This window comes from Bombus pascuorum, chromosome 14, assembly GCF_905332965.1.
Source record: "Bombus pascuorum chromosome 14, iyBomPasc1.1, whole genome shotgun sequence".
Taxonomy (NCBI): Eukaryota; Metazoa; Arthropoda; class Insecta; order Hymenoptera; family Apidae; genus Bombus; species Bombus pascuorum.
The window spans coordinates 1,217,823-1,238,029 of NC_083501.1; the positions used below are offsets into that span (position 1 = coordinate 1,217,823).

Consider the following 20,207-nt stretch of genomic DNA (forward strand, 5'->3'; position numbering starts at 1 on the left):
ACTCACGGAGCACGACACCAAAAGTATTCCCTGGCTCAGATTCCATTTTTCTCTTGTTCTTTGACATCTGTCTGCGATTACTCGGTCGCGTTTCCCGTTTCCATTCGTTCTTCCATTTGGCATTTCGCGCGCCAATTGCCACGAAACGTCGAGTCGTATCAATCGCGAAACAATCACAGCGGTGCTCGCTTAAATTTCAATAAACTAGGATCTTCTATTGCGATTCTCGCGCAAGCAGTAGCAACTTTATTTTACGAATACCGTCGAGACCCACGAGCGAATAGAATTTCGCCGTTGTCGTTGATACGCGCGATTTCCATTTTAGTTGCATATCGAAGCTTTCCTCGAAACGTTCGACGTTTTATCGCTTATACCGAGACAAGAGCGAGATTTGCACGATGATACTCCAGAACTGCGGCAGAGTTAAGCGAGCATTACTGGACTAGCAGCAACCACGAAACGCCAATCGATCGTTCGACGAATCGATCGAACGATTCTTGGTTTTCGTGTCTTTTATCGATCGATGATTTGATGCTCTGTTTGAAAATAGAACGGGTCATATACTCGTATCGGCCTATGAAACATTTTCGTCGTACAGACCGGAGAACGCGAAAAGCGAAACGGAAAAATGAAGAGAAAGAATAGAAGGAACAAGGGGAAGCGAAAATCAACGATCGACGATCACGATCCGCGGTATTTCGATGATTTTTGTTTCGTATCGTTAACGCGTATTTCATCCGGTATTGAAGGGAAGAGCCATCGGATTATACGAAACGCGTACGAACAGAGCAAAGAGAAAAAGAAAAATGGTACGCGCGATTATAACAGCGACGCTACTATCATCACATCGTATCAATATTATCCGATGCATCGTATAAACAAGTAAACTAGATGTAAACTTTGTATATTCATTTACCAAGAGAATAAAGATAAATTATTCGACGTACATACACGAGCCAGCTGTTTCATTCCCGAAAATTTTTGTCAATTTCCCCATTTCGTTATCCACGCCAGTTTACAAACGAATAAATAAGGCAAATATTCTTCGTCTTGCCCTTTCCTCCGTTCCTTTCTGCACCTATTACGAATAGCGTGAACAAGGAAACGTTCGATAATTGCAGAAAAATCGAGAGCCAATTTTTGCAAATTACAAGCGCGAAAGAGACAGAGACTCGCGACCAACCGACGAGACTTTTAACTCAAAATTTTCTATCTTTCACTCGCGATCAACGAAACATTTTTCTAATTAAAACGAAACTAAACGCGATACGATTCGGGGCGTATTCGCCTGACAGCCGATAATTGAATATAATTTAAATTACATCGCGTTTGGTCTCGTTAGTAGGAGCTTGATATTAAAAATTCGAAAAATAAAAAAAGTTTCACTTTCCACGATTCCATCGTGTTACGTTATCGAATCATCAAGCTTGGCGTTGCGTCGGGCGAACCTCCATCCCCCGTAACGGGGATAACGAGCGTGCAATTATCGAATATTTACGTATGTCCGTAGAGCGACGGTTCGTTCGTCTGTTTTATTTTCGCGTTAATTTGTTCGTTCGTGAAATAATCGATTCGTTGGTGAACTAGTTTATTCGTTTATTCATTTATATTTCGTATTTGTGTTTATTCGTTTACGACATTGGTAAAACAGTTTGCTTACATAACGCCGTAATAAGCTATAACTAGATGTATCGACGGTTTAGGACTGTCTTGGAAATGTATTCTAACAACACGAGAAAAACGTTATATAACAGAGGGAGATCCGGTTCTGTTTCCGATTTCGATCGCGCGTGAACAATCCTCTTCGAAGGTGCACGATCGTTTCGCATCGCATCGTCCCATCGTGTCGCTTTATCGATGTTTCATATCGCGCGCGATTTTTCTCGATTTTGTTCGTTGTTTAGAAGCGCGCAACATCATACTTTCTCAAACTGTCGATTCGATCGCGTCGAGAACACGTTCCACGCGTGTACAAACGTTACATAACGCGTATATCGTTCGTTGATCGTTCGCTTAATTCGAAAAAATTAAATCTACGCTTACAAATTATTACGATTTGCGAGCTAAGTTATCGCGTTTATCACGTTCTTTTCTGTTACGTACAGTATAAAATGCTAGGCGGTTTCTACGAGTCTTGTTAGGATCGCTACTCGTTTACGTAAGTAATTTATTGCGAATCGTCGCTCGATGTCACGATCAAACGACCCGCGCTCTCGTTCGCCTTTCTCGCTCTGTGTTTCCCATTTTTAACGTATACCTACTACGCATACATACGAAATCGTTGGAGAGCGAGGGAAACGCGACTGGAAACGCGTCAAACTCGCACGGTGCGCTGTATCGCCGTTAAATCGAACGAACGTTTGTCGTGTCGCAACCTTATCGCAAACTGAACATTTTTCGGATGTTCCCTCTTGTCAATGGCAGGTACACGGACGTATTGACTCGACGAAGACCAGAAATATCACGCGCACAGGAAGAAGAAGAAGAAGAAGAAGATGAAGAAGAAGAAGAAGAAGAAGAAGGAGGAGGAGAAGTAGAAGAAGAAGAAGAAACTATATATATATATTTGAAATCAACTAATCCTGTTGATTAAGCTAGGCGCATAATATACGTATACTTGCATATAGTATGTGCCAAATATAGAGAGTTTGTATACATATATTTATATGTATATATATATATATATATATTGTATATATATTATCTGTATATGTATATTCTTATATACGTATATCTATAGGTATGCGTATATGTATGTACGCGTATGCATATTACTCGACAATATAAAATCTACATTCACAACAGTTAACAATGAATCATCGACGGGTCGATATCGATATCGATAAACAACGAATCTCCTTGTTCGTGTTACTTAAACTTTTGAATCGGATAGATACCTTCGAAACAGATTTTTCGTTGGTCCGTTGTTCGAAAATTGGTGAACGAGACAGAGAGGGACGAAGGACGGGTAAATAGGTCCGATTAAAACGTACGTAAAACGTCTAATTTTAAGCCGTATCGAATATATTGACTTGAACGTATGAACTACGCCTATTTTAAGGGCACCGGAGAATTGATCCAAGTTACGCTAAAGTATCTAACGATATACACCTACGATAACGCTACTAATTGATCTTTATTGACTAGAACCACACCAATTTTCGAACGCTGTTGCACGAATGACGAGTACGTTACTCGGCTACGAAACACGTAGGCGAATCCATAGAGTGGACGATCGGGAGAAAAATAAAATTCTACAGAGCGAAGGTTCGTTTCTCGAGAAACTAAGCCAAACCTTCGTCAACGAGAGAAGGCCGAACGACATTTTTCACGCTTCCCATCTTGGTCGTCTACCCGGCGAGTCCTTCTCTTTTCGTTTCTCGGTGCGCGTCACGCGAGTCGCCGATCCAACTTAATCCCGCTTCGTCGAAACGACGCGAACGTCGTTTTCTACTTTTTCGCATCCGATAATTACGCTTCGACCAATTGAACGCGTTTCCAACGCGTATTCGTATGCGTCAGAACGCACCGATTCTCGCTTCGCATCGACCGATCGAACGCTCGTTCACGCTGCGATTCGCTTCCTTCGAGTTCAATTACACGCACCTATATGCAGGTGTAATTTGAGTTCAATTCGATCGATCGATCGAGCGAGCATACTATATATCTCACGATATCGCTAATAGTTAATATCAACGTGTATCCGCCTGAAGCGCTAACAATATAACAAATAATCGTAGTGAACAAACACGTAGAACGTTCGATAATCATATAAATCTAAGCTTTCGTACGTATCGTATATACTTTTCTTTATGTACACTACGTACTGTGTATATACATATACAGTGCGTAGTATACAGTTTGTAGACGTATGTATTGCTACAGCTATATATGTATAATGCGTAATCGTACATATCTATATACACACGCGTACGATGTATGTGCGTGTGTATACGTACATGTACTTACGTAATGGAGCACGCATGCATATAACGCACGCGTTCAGTTCACGTTAAAACGCCTGCGCGATCTTTGCGATCTGTCATCGGACCGCGTACCGTCTCAAACGCAACTCCGCTTGTAACAGCGAATCACGTTTGTATTGTATTTGCTTTTGGAACAGGCGAATGCACGCATACGGTACGATGTACGATGCACGACGTACGAAGGAACGTTGATCAACGTAGACAGACAAATACGATAGATACTTAGGCTGTTCGCGGATCACGGTTCGCTCTTTCTTTGGAATTCACCGCCGGCCCGCTTTCCGCTTAGCGACTACATCGAATATTATACGTATAATGGTCTAGAAACGTTGATCGATCGTCTTTGCAAAATGGCCAGGCAACAGACAGATCGAAAGGTTTCGGAAAACGGAAGAATACCGAACGCTATCCTTTTACACGCTGATCTCAACGATCGCGCAGAGTAACGTTGTAGATACTTTCATCGGATAAGGCTGCATTAATTATTGTCTCTTTTGTTATCTCGTCTCGTACTCGTCGAAAGTGTACCCTTCTATCTCTTTCACCTTCTTCCGTCGACTTCGTTTCTACCTTTTGACTCGTCTCGACCGATCCACCTGGGTCCTACGCAATCCCTTTGATCGATGCATACGATTTGTCCGAAACGAAGCTTTTTTTTCTTCTCGTTTGCAAGCAATCGTACTTTTACGCGAGTACGCGAACGGCGTTCGATCATTCGCTCGACTCGTTGAAAGCGCTCGCCTCTCCCTCACCCACGGTCTAATTCGTCCGATAAACTTTAACTTCGCAACTGGTTGCATCGTCTTTCGTCGTTTCATATTTGTTCAGGACGTTAGAAAGTGAAAGAAAAACAGAGATAATAGTGCGGAAAGGAACGCGCCAGAAACAACGTATTTAAGTGCACGTAACAAGCCTGTCGGTAAGAAGGCCGATAAAAAGACCGGTAGATAGTGAGGACGAATGGTGTTGATAGTCAGCGAGGAAAACAACGGTGCGTCGTAAATTTCGATTCGGACGTTTGGCCGACGTTTATCGATCTCCTCTGGAAGAAAGCAAACTTTTCGGGTCCCGCTGCGTCGCGTCTGACTATTAAACGTTAATTCTACTTCTCTGATCGACGAAGCGCTTCGTAGTAGCGGTGTTGCTCCCGCGGTTACGCGCGAACGGAGAAATATTTCGTAAAAGACGGATTAAAAGGTACTTTCGTGATTTCGAAAAACGCGTTAGGCCACAGGCAAACGATCGTCCAAGAAAGGGAAAGAAATATCGAAGTAAATTCTTTCGCACCGTTTTTCATCTATCGATACGCTAAATTCGCTGTCATCGACGCACTGATTAGAAAAATCTATCAAAAAACGTTACCTTGTTGGAAAATTAACTTTTCCGCGAATAGAACCGTTTGAAAACACTGACGTACACACACGAATACACGCGTATACTTGCATAGAAAACGTATATGTGCGCGATAAGAACAAGGGAACGATTATCTCGATAGCAAAATAATTATTCTCGCGTATGCACTATATCACTTGTCGAGGAAGAAAAACGGCAATATGAATCAACGAATTAACGAACCAACGAACGCACGGACGGACGAATCATCGTACGAGAAGAAATTGACTGGATACCGATCGCGAGAAACGTTTAAAAGCGTAAGAAAGAAGCGAAAGTGCGGCACCTTTCGATTAGAAATTTCGATGTAAGTACGACAAGTAGAGCAGGAAGAGTCGAACGAGGAAACAGAGTAAGTTGGAAAGAGCAAAGAGGCACGAAAGATAGAAACGATTTTCGATGAACGAAAACGACTGTCTCGAGTCTTCGAACTGTGGCGTCTCGCGCGTCTACGATTCGAAAGAAAGCGCGACGAGTTGATACGATCGATCGACCGGTTCTATTCCGCTACCGATTCTAGATTGCATGATACTTAACAACGTCGTCGTTTGCGTTTTAATACTGATGAGTGTATTGTCCGTTTAACCGACTCCAAACTTACGAACAACGATAGAGCTTGTTTTCGTTGCGTTCTCCATTTGCTTTCGAAAGAAAGCTCGATCGATATCGTACGAATAACAAGTGGAAGCAAAGCGAAACATCGAGAATCGTCGATGTCTCGTTGGAAGGAAAATTCACGCGACGTGAGAATAGAACTCGAATTTGTGCTCGAGAGGTGACGCTACGAATCATCTAACGTGTTATTGTACAAATAGATCTTAAGACGAGCGCATTTGAAATATATTCCTTAATTGTCACCTTTTTTCTCATTCCTCTGCCATTCTTCCTCACTTTTGCTTGAAGTTTCGATTCACGTAGAAATTAGAATAGGGCTAGAAGCTAAGGTAAGAGAAGAAGAAGAAAGAAGAAGGGGGAACAGAAAAGAAAGAAGAAGAAGAAGAAGAAGAAGAACGAAAAGGAACGAGAAGAAACGAGACGGGAGATGGAAGAAGGAAACGAAAATATTATAAAAGAGTTTTCGAACTATCTTCCATCGTGCTTTAGCAGCCTGATACTTACACGATGCAATGAGATCGAGTTCGACGAGAACATTTTCATCGAGCATTCAGTCGGTTGCTTACACACGCACACTCTCTCTCTCTCTCTCTTTCACTGCTCCTCCTTTTCCACTTTTTCCATTATATTTCATTTTCCTCGTCAGTCTGTATACGATTAAGTGGTGTTCGTTTAAAATGCGCTGAAGCAAACTGGAGGATTCATTTCACCAAAGACGTTCAGTTCGTAGAGCGAGGCAAATGTGATGAATACCAAGTACCAAACCATCAATATCGCTCCGTACCGTCGATCCAGCTTCCAGCCGTTCAAATGGGTCGCTAGGACTAAGAACACCACCGTTGACAGCAGAGACACCGTCGAGTACGTCAGGCCTGGCAGTGCGACAATAAAATAACGGGAATTTAAATTTCGTTTGGTAATCTCTAGACTGCGAACGTTTATGCGTTTATGGAAAATTGAAATGCACGAAAGTTTCCAGACACGCACATTCGCAGTCCAGCGAGCGTATGCGACAAAGACTCCTATAAGGGAAATCGCATGATTTTACCTCGACTAGTGACGTTTACGTGCGAGCCGGGTTGTATCATCGCGGTCTGTATAAACCATGGAAGCCCGAGGCAAACTAGTATATCAAAGACGTTACTGCCGACAGCGTTGCTCACGGCCATGTCACCGAGGCCTTCTTTTATCACGGCTAACGACGAGAGCGCGTCGGGCACGCTGACACCAGCAGCGACGAACGTCAAACCCATCACCGTGTCTGGTATACCAAGGGTGCTACCTACGAAACATTGAATTTGCCGTTGAAGAATAACGGACGCCAGAGAAAGATTACTTAAATTATATTCGTATCGTTACCACCGTGATCGCTGCTGTTTCTTACCTATAATCGTAATCATCCACACCATGAAGTAACTGTAGAAACTGATCCAAACCATCGACACGCAGAAGGTAAAGGGATACCAATTCCTAAATTTGTCTTGTCGGCAATCCGGCATTGTGGCGCGGCACATGAAATGAATCGGATAGACGAGACCCCAGGTAAACAGAGACCATTTGCTACCGTCAGTGGGCTTCTCCAGCGGCGATACTTCGTTCGGATCTGGTTCTTTCGCTTTGTAATAGCTCGGTTGTTTCGGAGGTGCCGATTCGTTCGTTTCAGGAACGTTTCCTCCTGTCGTTGCTCCTGCAGTTACACCTGCGTAGCCAAGCGATCTTCCGTGTAATATTTTCTACTTTATGGAATCTCATTTTTCTGCAATAATTTCTATACACTCCCGTCTATGAGTATTCAGACACTTACGTAGTTAGGTACTTCCCATAAGTATCTTGAGTTTCTTTTATGGATTTATCGCATTGTCCTACAATCTTGATGTTATTTTTGGACAATATTTTATACAGAGATAAGTTGGCGAAGACGTTGTCACGTAATTTCAAACGATAATCAAATATTTAATAAAAAATTGGGTTTATTGATAACAGTTCTATTTTTTATTACAAGAAATCACAAGAAGAACTGTGTGAACCCGTCTCGTACCATCAAGGAGGAAAGCTCGGTGTGGGTGTGCCCTTTTGAACTTAAAACGCGGATTCGTCGTCCACACTTTTCGGTAGAAAAATGAGGGTAATGATCCGCGATGCCCATTGGTTAATAAATGAAACTGTAAAGACAAAGAGGAGCCGATGCGGCTCGTGGGCATCCTTGTTCATGAGAAAAGCCTATTATCTCACCAGACACCCGCTTTCTCCGTAAACCGAAAATGTTTATGTGAAGGGAAATGAAACTAAACAGATTCGGCTTAGGGTATCTCCTTAGCCTTGTGGCGGGTCAGTGTGACGATGTTTAGGTCTTGACGCCATGACCATGGGGAACCTCGCAAGGACCATCGCATCTGGCGTAACACATGCCAGACAAAAATTCGATCCGTGACAACGTACACGCCACAAGACGCGATAGGAAAGATACACGTTTCGTACATAGAAGATGAAGATGACATTGACAAAATTAAAGGAGGAACGAGCAAAGAAAAAGCTTCCTTTCCCATGATATTCCATTTTTGGAAATCGTTCAAGTCGCGTTACAAGCATCTTTTGCGACATTAAAAGCGAAGCAGACGTTTAGGTGACCTCCTTCGGTTGGAACAACTTATACAGTAGCGATATGGTGGTATCGAGATGACAAAAAAAAGATTTCAGATGATTTTGTCTTCCGTCTTTGGATAAATATCTATCACCGAAGATCGATAAACGTTGCAACATCAAGATCGTAGGTCAACATAATGAATTTGTAAAAGTCCCCGGATGTGTACCGAATGTGCACACGATCTATTCTTTTTATAAACACTAGAATAGATTAGAAATTGGTATTTCGTACGTGCTTGATAATCGGCGTTTACCTTCCTGCTCTTTATATTGATCCGTAGGCGAACTCGGCCCCGTGTAAGACAAGCGGTCCTCTTGTAACGATCTATAACTAACAAGAGCGCTCTCCTCCGCGGGTTCGTCGTCTTTTGGTAGAAAAGGTATATTGTAAGATTTCGCCCAACGTTCCAGTCTAGCGTTGTAAGATAAAGCGACGCAGTACACGCCGTACATGAACAACATGAATAGAGATTCCATCCTGAAAAAGACACGTTTCTTTTTTGTACATGATAAAAATCGACGATACGACGTTCATACGACTATGGTACAGTCGCGAAAGTCTTCGTTCACCATAGAAGAAGGTAATTTTTATTAAAACAAAGTGCCACGCAAAAGTTCTGTACAAAGATAGCGTATTTTATACGAACGCGATTCTTTCGTTAAACGTATACGCTTTATGTAAATGAAATGGCCTCTTCGTAAGATATACAAAGACTTTTAGGGATGACTGTGTCATAACAAGAATCTCGATAACAAGCTGTCTCTTACCAAGATATCGATTCGTTGTAAATTGTACCCAGCATCACCAGGATCGATACAGCGTAGAAAAAACAATCTCGGCAGAGAGGCCACCAATTCAACTTTGACACTGTCGACGTACACAGTCCACACACCGATATCACGAACATTATATTGAACACCGCACTTCCGATTACACCGCTTACCTGCAATCCCAACAGCAACTCTCTGTAATCTGCATAATATTCCCTACTAAATTCCTTTCAAGTCCCCTCTAACCAAACTTAATTACACGCGCACGTATTTGCTCCATGTGGATTTTTGGCCAAAACGCAAAGTTCTCGTATACTTACTCCGATATCATCCTTGGCAAAGAACACACCGATCACCACGGTCGCCAATTCCGGAGCTGAAGAACCGGCAGCCATGAAAGTCGCTCCAGCAACGTCAGGAGACAATCGCAGTTCTACGCAAAGAAAACCAAGACTTTCGTCGATATTCTCGCAAATTTAGCCGTAATAATTTGTATAACTTTTATCAGAATTACGCTTCTTCGATGCATCGTAAGTTTCACAGTTCTATTACTATTTATAATACAATTTTAATCTTCCATAAAAACAGAATTTCATGGTACACGATATCGTAAAGTTCGTTATAGATTCCGTTGTATTAAACATAGATGAAAATATACGTGAGAAATCTTTCTATACGAGCAGAATCCTGCTGAAAACGTCCAAACGCACAGGTCTGACACCCGAAGGAAATTCTACTTTAAAACTTTCGTTACCTTCGCAAATTCGATCCAAACTGGAGACGAAGTAATCGTCGCAAACAATGGCAAGTCCCAGGAAGGTGTAAATTGCAACTAAAATATGAATGATCAATCCACCGTGTTTCCTAGCCGAGGGACCCATTAGTGGTCGTGGAAATTGTTCGATCGCAGGCGGCGAGCAATCTTTCCTTCGCGGTCTCCACGTTGCATGTTCGTACTTCATAGTGGTCGTTGTTGAAACCTAGAGTCTCGAATAACCAATATCTCTTATATGCGTTATAGTGGAATTCCAACGATTTATAGTCGCGTTCCTCGCGTTCAAAGGAACACCGCGATAGAAAAGAAAATTCGATAATAAAAAATCGTGTCTCACCGTTGTGGTTGTAGGAACATTCGCTGTCGCAATTTCCTTTTTCGGAGCAGCTTTCTCCGCTGGAGAAGCTCTCTCTGTCGAAGTAGCGTTCCGTTCCTTCGAACGTTCATCGAGCTTCGATTTTTCTTCTTCGGGCGTCTTCTTTCCATGCTTCTGCTGGCCCTCGTTCTTTTCTTCCGTTTTGTTCTTTTCGTTTTTTAGTTCGGTCTTTTCGTTCTTTTCTTTCTCCGAGACAGCTTCTTCCTTCGCTTTTGCTTTTAGTTCGACACCGGCCTCCGTCTCGGGCGTAAACGATTCCAAGGTAGAATCCAACGTCCAGTTTTCTTCGCGGTCCGTGGAACTGGGATAAGGAGACGTTATCTCAGGTATTTTTGCACAAGTGACATACTGGATTAATATGTACGCGAGGAGAAAGCCGAATCGCAGAGACCACCTTCTGCGTCGCGAAGTACTTTCCAAGCGAATTCGCCTCATTGTCCTCGACTGAAACATATTGGACGTACTATTATAATTGGTACATACATACAGCTTCTTTTATATTTAAACGCGCGATGAATAGACCGCAAATGTTTCTGCAAACTCTCGTTTTTACGTAACGCAATTGGAAAAATGGAACGTCAGCAGACATTTGTTTGATCGGGTAATACAACGGATCCTGTGCGAAATACGCGATCAATTTTGTCTTTTACCGCTATATGAATCATGGTGTTCAACTTTGACGTAATGTACGTAATAGTTGGCGTTTTCTTCGTCTTACAAACGTCTCGTCCCTTAACGTCGAATGACCCGTATCAAATGAAACATGGCAAGGATTAGATTCTTTTTATCTCGATATAGTCGTATCGATCGTGCGAATTATATTGATTCGCAACGCGTATACGCATGTAATACATGTTGCCAGATGTGTCAGTAACGACCTTACGAATAAACAAGGTAACTAGAATAACTTTTAATATCGTACGAGGATAATCCCGGTTTTCGTTCAAATATTTATGCTCGTTACGAAATGAAAATTAAACCAAGAGAAAGCGATCGCCCACAGTTATACTATAATTCTTTGCTGGAAGTGAGAAAGCAGCGATACGATAGAATAGAGAAATTAATTAAAAGTTCTGTTCACAACTCGACAAGGAACTATAACTGTAACGATTAAAATTTATCGTATTGTTCTCTTCGTATTTTTCTATTCTTGTTTTACCTTGTTATTATCGCAAAAAGTTCTTCGTTCTTTGTATATTGCGACTGAGTCATTTATAGCCACGTGTATTGTCATTATACGCAAATGTGGAAAGTCGTAGTCAAACAAAAACTCGAGGATCTAAACTTTTGCTTCGGAACGTTTTTTCCTTCTCAAGGTGTTTCGACTTCTTCTTTCGTCGTTCTACATGATATCTATTTTTACAGCTAACGATCGAAAATCAATACCAACGAACGACGAATACAATTTGCGAATTAGCCAGCTACATCCACTCTTTCTTTGTTTCATTTCGAAGAGCCAGGCGACGAACGCGTACAAAAGGATTTACGTTAATAATTTATCAACCCATTGAGGAAATAAATACTTAAACGATACTCATAATTTCATATGAATACCTACATATGTGTGTAGTATGTGTGTTGCAAAGGAAATACGATTAGATAAACCGTAAAATTACGCGTTAAGTTATGAAGATGCACCGGCGGCTCGATTTAAGGCAAAGTTCAAATATGTGTGTCTTGTTAACGAACGAACGAAACGATAAGATTTCTGAAAAAAATAATTCCAAGCAAACGCGCATACATATTTCGTAATCGGAACGATGCAACGATACAGTGGTTTTCTATTCGGTAAAACTATTTCCGGTGGCGAAAGGTCCGACACGAGTGACTTTATTTACCGCAATTAACACGTACAAATATAAAAGCACGAGGAAAACCGAGCTGTGAGTGAAAGTGACCCAATTCGGGGTTTCCAACGATCGTTAAACGGTGGGTTTACGAATCGACGTATGTATAGTAGCTGGTAGGTAGTTCGGCTTACCCCTTTCGCAGAAACGTTGCACATTATGCAGCAGCGAATTCGACGTGGCCAACTTCTTTTACGTGCCTCACGAAACACGTACGTAGCACCGATTATTGGCACGCGAAAGGCGAATAAACGGTGCAAGCGACCAAAGGCACTCTTACGCTTTCCTCCACACTCGGCCGACGTCTGCCGAACGCTTCTACCACGATAGAAACTCGTTATCGAGTGTCGGGCGCTCGCTGCCGTCGACGCGACGCGACGTCGCCCTTGTCGTCACTGTTATTCGGCAACAACAACGTTCGATATTTCTAGGAAATAAAGGCAAAGCTTTATTGCTGCGTCGTACTCGAATTATTGATTTGCATAAAAACTCTCGGTTACGATGCGTTCTCGGCGTGTTTGCGCTGTACGTAGGCGTCGTCTTCTTGGCTACGTAGGTGTCGTGCTTACTGAACCACCCTCCAGTTAATACGATCTCCTTTCATCGACGTCACGGCCATCCTCGTGCCGTGAAAAAAGTATCGCAGCAACTTCGCAAGATCCCTTTCACGGTACTTTCACATCCCTTGTTATCCCTCTCTCTCTCTCTCCCCTCCCTCTCTCTTTCTGTCTTTTCTATTCGCCTCTTATACCCGATTTTTATTTTTTCGCCAGTTTTCTCGTTTATTCTACGCTTGTTTTTATTTCTTCCGAGTCTTGCGGTTTGACCGCACACTTTCAACGTGCACGTATGTCTGTATGCGTGTAACAGGTCACCTTTAAACGCAGATACCAGCTTTTAACGATCTCTGCTAGCACATACCCATGCAACGTTTATCGTTTACCGGTCGATTCTGGTCGCCTGTTTCGCTGCGTTTATGCGCTGCTCGCCAATGAAGCCTCCTTTCGCATTTCTTCTCCTCGCATATCACCATCAACGCCGCCACTACCATCCCCCCTTTGCAACTGCTTCTATCCTCTTCCCCTTTTCCTCCCTATATCTATGTGTTCCACCTGCATGCGCGCACGCGCTAACGAGTACGCGAGAACCACCCTCCTACCTATCCTACTAAAGCGCACACACATCCGTAGTATCTCTTTTTCTGTTATTCCCAATCCTCTGATATCAAGCTACGCACGCGCAATCACAATGTCACAATTCGGCTTATCGTGAACCGTAAGAATGAAAACTGAATGAAGCAATGGCAATTGATCGGTGAATTACGGATTTTTAAAACCTGCGCATCCTTGGAATTGGACATATAGATAATTATATATAGATATAAAATAAGTCCAAAGTAGAGCACTCGGTATTGAGTTCTACTTTTTTAGTTGTTAATAACATGAATTTGAATAAATGCCCATAGTCAGAGATAAAAAGGGAAAGATAAAGATATGTAATGTTATATTTTAGTAATGGCAATTGGAAAAGTGAAACCTAAATAGACATTTTTCTATCTAATAAATATTATAACGAGCGCTTTACTTTAGCTATTTATATATTGTTGTATGTTAACTTTAATTTTCCATAAATGCAGGAATAGATCATCCGTAATGCAACGATAAAGTCTAGGAAATATGAGGATAGTACACGAGTATCAAAAATAGAATAGAAAAAGGGGTATATACGAAGATAAAAATATCGAAATGAAAGGGTGAGAAGCGATAGGAGTGGCAACGTGAACAGTCCATCCGTAACTTCCTTTCTATTCGCGGTCGTTCGTTGCACCTGCAACGCTTTAAGGTCGTTCATTCGTTCGCTTTCGATTGTGAAAGATAAAAATAGTTTCTTGCCTATAGTAGCTTGTTGAACTTGTATGTAATAGGATCGTTAGATTACATATGATCTAAATCGTACGACGTCGTTAGCAATAAATGCTAAAGATACCAATAGGATCTGCCTCGCAATCTGTCTGCTGGTCTTTCAATTTTTCATAAACTTTTTTTATTCTCTTGCAAACAAAAGTTCTCATTAATATTTATTAAACCATTCTACCATCGATCGAAACATTAACTGCAGTAGATGCCAAGGAAACTCTGAATCAACAATGCAACAAACGACATGCAACTGTAAATAAAATTGGTGTATGAAAAAATCTGACGAGTACATCCGACGATTACGTCTGACAAATGATTATTTTACCTCGTGACGAACTTACAAACATATACTTACCATTTATAATGAATAAATCTTGTGCCGTAATCGGTAATCGGTCAGGCATCGTACGTTTTCACACGAATCTTATCAAGACGTTGATCGGCAACGAAAGAAGCTAACTTCGTATCGTGATAAAATCGAACAACGAGATTTTACGATTTTACATTATTTATATATATAATCCTCAATATTTTAATATATCTTTCTAAATATCATAACGTTTATATATTTATTACAACAAGCACACAGCATCCGAGCAGAATTTACATAAGGTACGTATAAATATTCTGTGACACGCTTCCAAAATCCATTTTTATGCGGCGGTTGATGTATTAACTAGGATTTTGATGGAACTTGACGGAATAACCACCGCTATTCGGATCCTTTTGTAGTTCGAAATTATTCGTAGAAAGACCAAAAGGTTTTAGTACCATATTTCCCAAATCCTTCAGTTTCCCTAGCATTTCCTCTTTCAGTTTTTCATTTCTTTCGTTGATCAATGGAGGTAATCTCTGGTAAAACATTTAACGCATTAATACCTAAGTACGATGGAAATAAAGAAGATATAATTTGGTGATTACCCGAGTGGCATGATTTGCCTCTACGTGACCGGAATCAAGCGTTAGAATTTTTTTGAAGTCTGCCAGAGCCTCGTCTAGCTTATCCGTTTCTTCGTATAGTTTGGCTCTTCTAGCGTATGCTTTCACATAATTTGGATTTAATTCTATGGCCTTTGTACAGTCGGATATCGCGGATTCTCTATCCTACTTAAGAAACGTCGTAAGTAGATTTTATTGAAAGAATCGTCGGATCTTTAGAATATTTACGACGATATTCTTTAAATAACATCATTACCAGACATATTAACTTTGCAGCAGCCCTGTTAGCATACAGAATGGATCTCTCTTTGCTATAAGCTAACGGACAAGTTCGCAATCCTTGCGTGTACATAGATATTGCCTCTTGATATTCTTCGCTCTTAAAAAGATCATTTCCTTTATCTTTACATTTCTCTGCTTCTGCTTTAAGGATCTGAAAAAGAAACATACGTCGGTAGATATAATATACGATGATTACTTTTATAATTCTGTAAAGGCTATAAACTTTATAAGCAACTACAAACTTCTTTTTCATCTTCAGAGAGAGTAAGTTCTCTGTCTTTCAACGATTCTTCGTCTACATAGTCTTGCGGGAAATTTGTGTCGCCTGTGGCTCCTGTTTCACATTCGTCGGCATTGTCATTGATTATTCCCACGCGTTCGTAACAAGTGCCCGAGGAATTGCCATTTTTTTCAGTCGAATCTTTGATATTGTCGTCCGACGCGGGGTTATCATTTGCTTTGATACAAGAACTTTCTAGATCTTTTGTGAGTTCCTCTATGATCTGTTCGTTCGTTTTCGAATTTTCCGATTTATCGCCCATCGCGTGATTATTTCTTACCTCGCGATGATTTAAAACCTAATCTAAACGTTTACACCTAGGAATCGTAAAGGTTAACTAAAGCATCGCAAGCAGACGACTTAACTTGTCATTGTCAACTTCGACGCGTTTGCAGATGGCGCTAACGTTTCTTCGTAGTTCGCGAGTCACTCGCTAGAGTGCATTCCACGACGCGCTTCGCAAATAATATTTCAAAAGCGTTTATGGCGGAAAATTTATACGCAAGTATCATTATTATATTAATTTCGTACATTTATTCTTCATAGCTATCGCTTAAATCTATAATAAAGTTTAAGTTTAATTAAGTAAGTAATAATACTCTAAACATTGTTCTATAGAGTATTTTTAATTATCAATATTATAATTGTCACTTCGTAATTTTATAGGTTAATGGTAAAAACTTACGTACGTATATTGTATAAACGTCATACATTTTACATACATTGGTTTATCGCGAAATATCTCGTGCTTCGTTACAAAATAGGCGTTATTCGCATAGAACAATAATTATTACGTTTCATAGCAGTGCGATTTACGTTTCGAGCACGTTTCAATATGATCTAGTATAAGTTTTATACAAACTAGGATAAATTATTGTTTATACGTGTATAGAATTACTAATGAAGAGAAACTATATCTTACTAGGTATGATCTGAATGAACCTACGAATATTATAACTACGTGCTCTGGCCTGATTAAACTTACCAGCTCGTGTTAAGCGGAAGTAAACCATTTACTTATTCTGTATGTTATATGCAAAACAAATACAAAGGTGCATTGATATAAAAATTTAACAAACAATATTATTATTTTATTTTATTAATATTACGGTCAAATCATTGAACATTATCTCTGTTCAACTTTGATTCTTAACTTTCCTCCTCCTTCACCTTCTCGTCTTTCATTTTCTTTATTCCATAGCTTACCTGTTATTATGGAGAATATTACATTACATTGAGCGAAAAAGACTCGACTGTTAAAGTTCACCGTCGATAAATTCGAGGAAATACGGAAGTCGAATACGTAAGTATAGTTAACACAGTAGTGGTTTATAGTTCAATGAAAATCGATTTCACCAGCCTTTCAACTTCCGTTTCGATAATAAACAGGATCTTGGGTGATAAGCTATGTTTCTAGTAGAAACGGGATAAATAAGGATTCTCGCTTACTGCAGCCTGCGGCTTTTCTTCGTCATCAAAGTTGATCCGCCAATACACAATTTCTTCGACGAGAAGAGAAATGTTCTTCATCCAGAGAGTCATCTCGAGCAACTTTTCGTCCGTATAAATTTTACGTTGATTGGTCATCATTGGCGTGTGTCACAGCGTTGCATATGCGGTAATAGAAATATCCTTTTGAAAAAAGTAACGTCACCAACTTAAAAACTGGCGCAACTCGATCAGCGTTACTTTCATAAATCAAGTTTTTGATCTAATCGTAAACACGTGTAATTCGATCTATTTATTCAAGAGTGTTTTTGAAGCTTTCTTTTAATTTAGTTTTAAAATGTATAAACTGGTCGTATCCTCGTTTGTAAAAAGCTATCTCGTACGAAGAATTGCTTCGTATTGTTTGATTCAGCTACGGCAAATGTTTCGTACAACGAACGTGGCGTTTCTTTTCGTCGACACGCACTTTAATTAGAAAGATATTGTGCACGCATAACTTTTATGTATGTGTATTGTCTTTCGTGCAAGGTTTCATGCAAAAAAAGAGAATAAATTCTCGACAAAGCAAAACGCGACGTAACAGCGCAGATAAAAAATTTGAAACGGTCGAAATTATGCTATGAAAGAATTCATGAAACCAGGAGCATTGGTCACAAGGGTGTATTTTTCTCCTTAGACTATGGAACGGCGCGCGACCGTGTAACTAATACCACTTTCTTTTCTTATAAACTGCCGTACTAGCAAACGTTTTCAAGCAACTCCGTTAAATTACCAGAATTTTTACAACTTTTTTATCTTCGTTTTTTAGTCGATTTTTTTTCAAAGATACACGAGAAACGTTAATAAAATGAATTACATACGCGCATTTTCATCCTTATCATTTTCTTGTAGTTCACAGATGGAAATCAACTCATCGTGGGTAGTAATAGTAACGTTACGTATTATCTTTCCATACAATCAATATGCAAAACTATCTGGATTTCTATTTTACGCTCAATAAATCCAATTTCGAAGAAAAGCCCAAACATGAATTAAAAATACGATCAGTGGAATATATATGTGTATATATATATATATATATATTATATATATATAATGTGATAATACAATGTAAATTTTCGTTTCGATTTATAGGCAAATTATTACTTGGAAATAGGGTAGATAAGAGCAATTGATTAAAACTGTTTCAAACGTTTAAAGAGTATTAATGCGATATCTCTGTTCTGTGATTTGATCGACAACAAAAGCATCTGCTTGGACGCTTTCGCCTATCTATCTGCGAAACGAACATATTGTTCGTTTCACTTGAAAACATTATCTTTTCTCGATAACATAGATTTTGAAATATATTTTCTATATAGGGTGTCTGTTCAATTTCGGTACACTGAAATATCTTTTAAGGAATCGACGATACGAAGAATTTGTTGTTCAATACAGAGAGAGACGTTATGCGATGCAAATACCTTTTTTCTACCTGCTATAGTCGGGATGGATGTCAAAGGCAATTTAATTTCTTCCTTATAGATGAATCTATGCATTTCCTTACACAACATTCGATGCATTTTTTAATTCCCAACGATAAAGTATTACGATCTCTCGGTCGAGAAATGATCAGTTTCAAAGGTATTTTAGCTTTAAATATTGTAAAACTTATCGTACGAATGTAAGGGAAACGTAAAGGTCTTGGTGCGATAAGTTTTACAAGAGTCGAGTTAAAATATCTTTCGAATTACTAAATACTCCTCGACCCAAGTACCTTAATACGTTTCTGCAGAGAGTTACAAAATGCATCGAATGGTATGCAAGAAGATGTATCGGTCCGTTCAATAAAATTAAATTGATTTTGAAATCATCCACACTGTACGAATTACAAAAGATATATTTACACCGCACAATGTCTGCCTCGGTAACGAGCGATTTTTGATGAAACATTTTTTTCGTAGTACCATTACCTTAAAAGATATTTCAGCGCATTGAGATAAAACAGACACCCGTATGTTTAGAGGCACATCACTTTTCATCCAAAGGAAAACTGTTTCGAGAACAAATACTTGTTTTAATCATATCGTGGGTGGAATATTTTGAAATTTGTACCTTCCCATGAATATAAATGAATCGAAGGAAATTATGCCACGCACCTGTAACATTCGAAACGTTTGTTACAACTTGATATTAGCTACGTTAATCGTATGCAAATAGCCGTAAAATGATGCGTTAGCGTCTTGTTCTTCTGGAGCATCAACGATTTCGTCGAACGAGCTTGCCGATCGATGTTGCAAAATTATTCGAATATAATTCCTTGTTATTCGTTTATTCCAACAAATACACGGAATAAAGATCGAGGATTTTAATTTAGGAAAGATAAGACGATAGAGAGAAACGCTTGCAAAACGTCGTTTCTTCGTCGAAAAAAGTTATTGTTGACGTCGAAGTTAACGAGAGCGGTGCAGAGAGCGGACTGCCGTAACGAAACTCTGTTGCTCGATATCCGATACGCGATCGCCAACCAGAAGAATATTCCTCGTTATTCAAGTGCGAATTTATACAAATTTATATATTTGCGAACATAATTAAAGAAACGGCACTTTGATATAATAAATTACAACGAACTGAATAACCGAAGCAATGGAAAATTAATATACACTGTCTACTCGTTATCGTTAGCGAGACTAGCCAACTGATATATTTTTGTTCGTAGATGGGTGAATATACGAGAGGCTGCGGAAGGAAGAAGAAAAGCGAGCGGAAGAAGAAAAAGTGGAAATGTTTGCCGTTGATAAGGGAGAAGATTCAAGGTGAAAATCGGTGGTTAGCCAAACATTATGTATTCGAGATAGCTACAAGTTTCTCCGAGAGATATTTGCGATGAAAGGGGTACGGGGTTAGATTTCTATCCCCGATGGTGGTGCAAGCTTCGTTTTCTCATTGGTCCCCGC

General features: G+C 40.0%; 2 protein-coding genes and 1 long non-coding RNA gene across 5 annotated transcripts; 1 reads left to right on the plus strand and 2 right to left on the minus strand.

The window, feature by feature from the left end:
• Positions 1-1,575: 1,575 nt before the first annotated feature.
• LOC132914168 (probable sodium/potassium/calcium exchanger CG1090) lies at positions 1,576-13,490 on the minus strand. Of its 3 annotated transcripts, none has more exons than XM_060973029.1 (10): positions 12,906-13,490; positions 12,540-12,832; positions 10,520-11,002; positions 10,162-10,387; positions 9,728-9,840; positions 9,405-9,580; positions 8,891-9,114; positions 7,378-7,692; positions 7,042-7,275; positions 1,576-6,865 (listed from the first exon to the last, which is right to left on the minus strand). In XM_060973029.1, the coding sequence occupies exons 2-10, from the start codon at positions 12,561-12,563 to the stop codon at positions 6,666-6,668; spliced, it is 1,995 nt and encodes a 664-aa protein (XP_060829012.1). In that variant the 5' UTR covers positions 12,564-12,832; positions 12,906-13,490; the 3' UTR covers positions 1,576-6,665. The 3 variants fall into 3 exon arrangements, with proteins under 3 accessions (XP_060829012.1, XP_060829011.1, XP_060829013.1); XM_060973028.1 differs by having other exon boundaries at positions 12,540-13,280; positions 13,349-13,489; XM_060973030.1 differs by lacking the exons at positions 12,540-12,832; positions 12,906-13,490 and having other exon boundaries at positions 10,162-10,394; positions 10,520-10,662.
• Positions 13,491-14,876: 1,386 nt separating this feature from the next.
• Positions 14,877-16,213, minus strand: LOC132914177 (tetratricopeptide repeat protein 1). Its single transcript, XM_060973046.1, has 4 exons — positions 15,785-16,213; positions 15,517-15,693; positions 15,243-15,425; positions 14,877-15,173 (listed from the first exon to the last, which is right to left on the minus strand). Exons 1-4 carry the CDS (start codon positions 16,082-16,084, stop codon positions 14,994-14,996), a joined length of 840 nt encoding a protein of 279 aa, XP_060829029.1. The 5' UTR covers positions 16,085-16,213; the 3' UTR covers positions 14,877-14,993.
• Positions 16,214-16,514: 301 nt separating this feature from the next.
• LOC132914192 (uncharacterized) lies at positions 16,515-20,203 on the plus strand. The gene is made up of 3 exons (XR_009659523.1): positions 16,515-16,826; positions 17,024-17,125; positions 19,970-20,203. It is a non-coding gene; the product is annotated as an uncharacterized LOC132914192 (long non-coding RNA).
• The last annotated feature ends 4 nt before the right edge of the window (positions 20,204-20,207 follow it).